This window comes from Notothenia coriiceps, unplaced genomic scaffold (genome assembly GCF_000735185.1).
Source record: "Notothenia coriiceps isolate Sejong01 unplaced genomic scaffold, NC01 NC01_scaffold00003172, whole genome shotgun sequence".
NCBI classification, from domain to species: Eukaryota; Metazoa; Chordata; class Actinopteri; order Perciformes; family Nototheniidae; genus Notothenia; species Notothenia coriiceps.
In genome coordinates, this window is record NW_011335873.1 from 3,938 (window position 1) to 11,588 (window position 7,651).

General features: G+C 40.9%; 1 protein-coding gene across 1 annotated transcript; it reads right to left on the reverse strand.

Annotated features, from left to right (window-relative positions):
- Nucleotides 1-1,114: 1,114 nt before the first annotated feature.
- On the reverse strand, nt 1,115-6,144 carry LOC104941120 (teneurin-3-like; the record flags this gene model as incomplete). Its single annotated transcript, XM_010766166.1, has 3 exons — nt 6,010-6,144; nt 3,386-3,555; nt 1,115-1,241 (listed from the first exon to the last, which is right to left on the reverse strand). Coding segments are annotated over exons 1-3 (396 nt in total), but the record flags the coding sequence as incomplete, so codon positions are not given.
- Nucleotides 6,145-7,651: the final 1,507 nt, after the last annotated feature.

The window sequence follows — 7,651 nt, forward strand, 5'->3', positions numbered from 1 at the left end:
TTGGACAACAAAGACATTGAGTAGTATGTGACTGTACTACTACAGTAGGAAACACATAAGGACGTTCCCCCTCACTGTGCTCATGTTTTCATCATACATTATAGTATGTTTGCCTCCATATAGATGCATTGCAGTTATGATGTTGGTCGCTGTGCATGAGGAATTCTGCTTTTTGGCGCTGTTCTCCAAAGTGACTTACAGTGAGTATTTCCAGCAAGGAAAGAAAGTGACTGATGGAGGAAGGAAGCAAATGAAAAACAAGTACAAGAGAAGGCGAGAGTGTGCAGAGTGACACATGGAGTAATAGAATATGGCTAAGTTATTCTCCAGGAGGGAACGATCCCTCTTCTTTATCTGTTTCCTCTTCCTGTGTTTTGTCTGCTTGTCTCTTGTTTTGTGAGATATTTCTGTCTGCTTCTCTCTTTTTCATTCGTCTTTATTTCAGTCCTCTTCCCTTTGTCAGTTGCTCCTGTTTTATTTATTATTGAATATGGCCCTGCAATTTTTTTAGAACTGTCACTGTGAAAGAAAAAGAACCAAGACTTCAAATCAAGTGTTTTACTCTCTCAGAGGACATCCTTACCCTGACATACTTTAGAAGCAACAGGACCCAGGTCGGGGCTTTAGGTGTGTATTGGAAACTATGGTGACCTTTACATCAAACTGTGAAAGGCTCTCTGTAGAGGCAGAGTTTGGTTTGTCTGTTCTGAGTTATAGTAGAAACATGATGACTCTGTTAAGAGGACCTGCTCCATGTTCAAATGTGAATGGCTCATTATAAGCTCAGAAAAATGCTTCTTAGATTCAGGTGATTATACATTAGCACAGATTTTCTCCCTAATAATCCTGCATTATAAGCAACAGAAATGTGTGTTGGAATCAGCAAGGGTTCAAGAGTAGCTCAAAATACTTTTTGTCTCGATCTCCACCATGGTCACACCATGGTGATGCAGCAATAACACATGAACACATCCAGAGGGGTAAAAGTCTGTCGAACAAAATGATTTGAGTTGTATATTGTTTGTACTTTAGTTAGTGATTTGTATGTGCATGTGACTTATACTTCTGTATTACAGTGCAGTTATGTGTGTTCATGTGTGTATATGGCTTTTACCTTATCCAAGTAGGTGTAGCTCCAAATCTTCCCGTCAGCGAACACTCGGGAAATGATTCGTCCCTGGCTGTCATACTCCCACTTCTCTGTGGTGGGACCCCTCTGGAGGCCAGTCACCTGCCCCGTACTGCACACACACACACACACAGAGGTTAATATCTGAGGCCTGTACGACAAAGCCGGTTCAACCTAACCTGGATATGTTTGAGTTACCTGGCTTACCTAATCCAAAACAAACCCGCTCTCGCTAAACTGTCCTACGATGCTGGCTATCAACTTGTTAACTCAAGCCAGCCGTGTCCTATCTAGTTAGGTGCGCGTTCACATGAAAGGGGTTGTATCTGGAGCATTCGACCAATCACAAACATGGACAAGCTTACTGACAGCGCAGCGTCATACTTCCTGAATGAAAAGTCGACTATAATATTAGTCAAAAATGAAGACGTTAAACTTTAAACATCCATGACTTAAACACTTTATCCAGGATAAAAGCCACATAGCTGCACCTGCAAGGTGAATACAGCTGGTAAAAGAAAATGTGTTTGAATGCGTACATTAACAGGTTTATGATATCACTGACCCGTCTAAGACATGAGTGGATCTGACTTTAATTACATTTGTCTCGAGTGTTTCGTCAACTTAATGTGTTGCTTAAAATAATACTTCTGCATACAGTATGTGACACTGTGAGTGTTGCACGGCCAGATACGGCTCAGCTGACTCAGATAAGGAAATATATGATACATTATGATGTGATATGATGTGATATATGAATGATAATGGGACACATCGACGTCTGCACTCACAGTGCCGCGGACTGTACGTAATGTTACTTTGATCCGGTAACTTATGTTAACTTGTTGCAGATAGTTAATTAAGCTTTCTTATCGCTAATGTTATAATAGTCGGATTGCTCTGAGGATGGGAGGTGATATTCTATTAATGTTCACGTTCACACAGTCAGTTGATTTTTGCCAGCCGTCTTTCCTGCAAACGGCAGTTTAAACTGTATTTCCTTTCCCTGTAATATGACTTAATAGCTTTAAACTCCGCACACGGAGCTCTGATTGGTCAGCAGGCGGTGCTTTCACTGACTTGATCTCTCATCCTGGAACCTAACCTGCTCCGGACCAGGCTAGCCGTTCAGCATAAGTTACCATGGAGATCTAGCCCGCTAAGAAGTGAACCAGCGTCGTAGGACCGGAAACCATGGACCATAGTGTTTCTATGTTACTTTGCCTTCTCAGAGTAGACAACATAGAAACAAGTTTCAATATAAGGCATTCCAGTAAATCACCACCATCAAATAGGACCATTCTGTAGACACTCCAGAGAAACGCGATCCTGCGATCGCAGAATTTACCGCATAATCAGCAAAATGGCACAGATTTTTTAAAAGGCCGCATATTTATCAAAAGGCCGCATAATCCCCGCAAGTTGAGNAAGCCAAACACCTCACGTTCACCGAAGCATCGAGGGCTACAAGAAACGAAGTGAGTAGCCTACAAGATTGAAAACGAACGAGTAAATGAAAACAGAATGAGGCGGAGAAGTGTGTGTGTGTGTGTGTGTGTGTGTGTGTGTGTGAGAGAGAGAGAGAGAGAGAGAGAGAGAGAGTGATTAAAATAGCCCCATTGCTTTTACAATAAATAAACATTGAATGTGTTTAAAAAGGGGTTTAACGTTAGTGGCAGGTTGTGTGTGAGAGAGAATAAATAAGATGTCCCAATATTTAAAAAAAAATCAATTCTTTTTCGCAACTTTCCGCATATTTCGCAACTTTCCGCATATTTCGCAACTTCCCGCAATTTCACCGCATAAAATCACATAAAACCCCCGCATGTTTAATCGCACAATCAAGGATTTTAGCCCGCATTATCAACGATTTTTGCCCGCGTTTTTCTGGAGGGTCTAATTCTGAAAATGTCAATAAAAACTACGTCAGAGCTTTGTGAAAGTAGAAGTTCAGGGCAGATTCCATAAGAAACGCCAGTGTCCAGATTCAGCTGCCATTGAGAAAGACATTAACTAGTTTGTTTGTTTCATATTAACCTACATGCTCCGACATAATCTACTCCATCTAAGAGGATTTTCTTATTTTTCTCTTTTCGTTGAGCAGAAATGTGAAAGGTTGTGTGTACAGCAGAAATACTGGGACTATCCCTTTAAACTGAGAAATGGTTGGACTTGCCTTTAGACCCCAATGCCACTGGCCTACCCTTTCCAATTACAACCCTAAGATAACACATACTGGTATATAGAAGCACTCACCTGGAGTATGTGAGGTTGACTGACAGCAGCTTGCTGCTGGGAACCCACAGTGTGGGATGGCCTTGTGTGTCATAGATGATCTTCAGAAGGAACTTCCTGTGGTCATCATATATTTTCTCTGTTCGCAGCGAACGGTCGTAATCCACTGACAGCAGGTTCCTACCATTCACCTGCAGGGGGGGACACAAACCAACAACCACTGCATAAAGACACTCTCCATATACATCTATGATGAGTGGAAACATGAATGTTTAGTATCTGTAGCTGATTATACCACATGTGGCGCCAGAGGAAAAGCTCATAATTGATAAAGTTGATCCTTTGGATAGCATGGAAATGCTCGGTTCACGAAAGAATACCCATAAGATTAAAATGTATTTTGTTGAATGTTTTTGTTGAAGACTAAGAACTTCAAACTAAAGGAATTAACCATCAGATGTCACGACCATCTGCACAGAAACACATACATCATTTTTATATTGTCCCAGATCTTAATCCGTCTGTTTTTTTTTTAATTCTAAGACATAATAAATATAGCATCAATAATAATTTAGGATGAGCCAGCTGGCTAATCAAACAGATAAAGAATAAAAAAAGTGTTACATTATTGTTAATAACAGGCTGTTTGAATCCACATAAGGTGCCTCAGGCAGTGAATTCAAACAAACTTGTGATCCAACACCCATAAAACACTGAGGCATGATAGAGCCAGTCTGCCGCTCTTTATCGCTTTCTAAATGACGTGCTGTTTGTTCAAACTACCATTTACCAAGATAGATAGCTCGGGTCGGAGCTAACAACTTTCTGGATCCTTGAAGCCAGGGAAGTACTTAGAATTAGCCAATCAACAGTTTTACAGACTGGCTTCATTAAGGGGAGAGGCTTGCTGGAAAACGCTCAAGACTCATTTCCTCTTTTTTTTATATAGCCACTCATTTGTTTGTAAATTAGGAGCAGTTTATTGCAGCAAGGTGAGTAAAGGGGCAGAGAAGAGGATTTGGACGGTGGCTAGTAGCCAGCTGGATGGGAAACCAGAGAGGAGAGCCACATCATATCAGGAGGAATACATCATTTTGCAGATTGGCATGGCCTGTCATGTTCATAATAATTGGAGGCAAACTGAGGCTTTTACTGCAATGCCAAACAGGAATCTCTAATGGCTGTCATCCTTTGTGCAGAATAACCCAAACTGAATGGGATTTAATAACTAAAGTACTTGTGTGGGGGGTTTGGGATAGCTGACAGACCCTGAGCATTAGTACATTTCTTTAGTGTGTTGATAAACCTAGGAAAACATGCAATACAGATACAAAACATCCTATTACCAAGTGACCTACATACATTCAGGTCATCTCACAGACATGTTGCTGTGTCTGACAGACACTAGGTGTTTTCAGTATTTCCTCTACCGAGATGCTAAAACATTCAGTTTTCCATTCACTCACATCTTGTGTTCAATGCACATTCCTTACTGGGATTAGCAAACAAAGCAGCATGATAGCATTTAGCAGAAAGGCTGGAATGAAGTTCCCTGCTGCACTGAAAAAACTGAAACGTTGACTTAAATTAAAATATTATGTCAGCAAATTTCACATAGGTTAGTTGAAAGCAATAATGTTGTGTTTAAATAAGAAATATTAGGTTCAACTTAGAGTTATTGCTTTCAACTAACCTAAAACAGTTGACATTTGTTGACATAATTCATTTAATTAAAGTCAACGTTTCAGTGAGTTCATCCAGCCTCACAGCCCCCCCACCATCATTAACGCCTCACTCTGGCATCATGGTGCTGCAGCAAGACAGCTCCACTGTCACTTTAACACAGATCTTCACTGTCACAAGCATCTAGCCGAATTATAGTGTGTACATACTGCACACCCATTTACAAAAACACATCTACCTGCAAGTCCTTATTGCTAGCTTAACAATGACCTCCCCATTACCATCAGGGCAGCACACATGCTGTCACACATGAATGGCTCCACTGTGTAGATCAAACTCTGAAGCGGTAATATTCAACACTGCAGGCACATCACTGTCCCTGCCTTCTCCTAACAGCTCATAACAACAACATATATAGAATTTTTTTAAGAGTGAATGTGTGTCAATATGTGCTGATCATATATTTATTGTAAATATATATGATTAAATTAAACTAGTCCCTATCCATTGGACCACATGAATTGAGTCGAATACTATCGATGAATTGAACAACATGCAGTGTAACCCTACTCTCAGTAAAGACATGTACTGTAGCAGCCATATAGGCATATTATTATTTTTGGTAAATGTTTATGTTGGCAAGAAAGTTGTACATTCTTTGAATTACATTTTTTTTAAAATACCGGTACTGTTTTTGTATAGTTTTATATGTTTCTGGAATGCGTAAGGTTTATGTTGATTATTGTTTACGACCTGATTTCATGCCGTAAAGCAGAGCGCAGGTCCACAAATAAAAAATGGTGCTAAGCCAATCATACATAGGGAATTCTACAAGTGTGGCACGTCTAATAGTAATACTAGTGATTGTTTATGAAAATCGGCCACTAGAGATGACGGCAGACTATGTAGATCATCGGTCAGAGATGAGTTGTTCTGTTCTCCGGTTTCTGGAGAGCACTCACCCTGAGCTTCCTCCCGAACACAATGACTTTCCCCCGGGTCTGCTCCTTCCTGAACCTCCACTCCACCAGGTTCTGGCCATTCTCTCCTGGCAGCGTCATGTTGCGTCGGGCTACAGTTGGGTTAGCAGCACCTTCAAATGGATATGAGAAAGACATAAATACCATCAATATCTTAAGATGAAAAAATATGCAAAGCAAGAAAAAAGCAGTGCATCAATATGTCCATGAGAACTGTGTGTAATGTTTGGGAATGGCCTGGGAAATTATTATTTTTGACAAGTTGATAGTTTTAACAAATGAAACTGTTGATTTTTCACTTTATTGCAATGTCCTGGTCACCTTGTGCCATTCTTGTGGTTCTGCAGAGCTTCACGGTGCATAGTAGATCATCTTAATCCTACTGGTACGGTTATAATACTGAGCTCTTTTTTTTATCAACACACACACATTTATACAAATGTTGACTGTATAGACTTGGAATCGACCGCTCTTCCATGAGTAACACAAATCACATATGGTATTAATCCATTTTAATTGCTACTGACTATGTTCCAAAGCATGCTGTAATGCTTTAGTTGTAGAACATGATGTAAAACATCAGCCTGCAGAGACATGACACTTGATTGGTCATTATCACTGCAGCAGAGCTGGAAGAAGTAAAAGTAGCAATACTACGGTGTAAAAATACTCATTCGAAATTGTACTTAAAGAGCAACTAGCAGGTTAGAGACCCAAGTGAATAAATGTGTAGGAAAATGATGTATACACTAGATTTTCCCAAAAATATACAGAAATATACACTATAGTGACATCTGGCGTCGTTTTTGTAAGACATTTTTACTTCAGCATAAAAAAAGACCACCCGCGTGTGACGTCACATGGGGCAGTGGCGGCGCCAGGGTATGGCTGGGGTAGGCTACAGCCATACCAAGAAATGGCTTAGCCCTACCTTAGCCCGACCATGAAAAATGATGCTAAAGTAAGCATGTTGAGAACACGGATTGCGAAAATCTAGCGGTCGTGTCCACAACACACAAATTGATCCTGAAGTGCACGCTACTGACGCAATATGGTTGAGACCATTCGGGCTTATGCTGGAGGGGTGTAAGGAATAGTCTAAGTAGTGGGGGAGTTTTATATACTAAAGGTGTGGAAATTGCACGGCCGCGGTCAGATCAAAATGCCTCCGAATGCAATTTGAATAGACCTACAGCCAATCAGAGCAACGAAACGTTGGGTCTGATGCGTCATGCATTACTGATACGTCACGTTCACAGTGTTAAAAGTCCCCAAACTTGCGCCGAGTAAATTGCAGACGGACAGCAGAACTTCTAGGATTAACTGTATATTTCGGATGGATAGATTTGTTCTTAAACGCCCTCGCATTGAGGTACAACAAGTCGAACAGGCGCTTTAATGTGACCCTACAAGGATGCCTTTACGGATTTACACAGACTCATATGCATTTCCCTGACTCTGCCTGTGACCTCTGCTGGCTGCGAACGCAGCTTCTCCTGTCTCCGTTGCATCAAGAATTATCTAAGAAACAGCAGTGGTGATGCACGGAACAGCAACCTGGGCCTGCTGGCTATCAATAAGCAGAGGAGTAAGCTACTGGATGTCCAGCATGTCATTGACATTT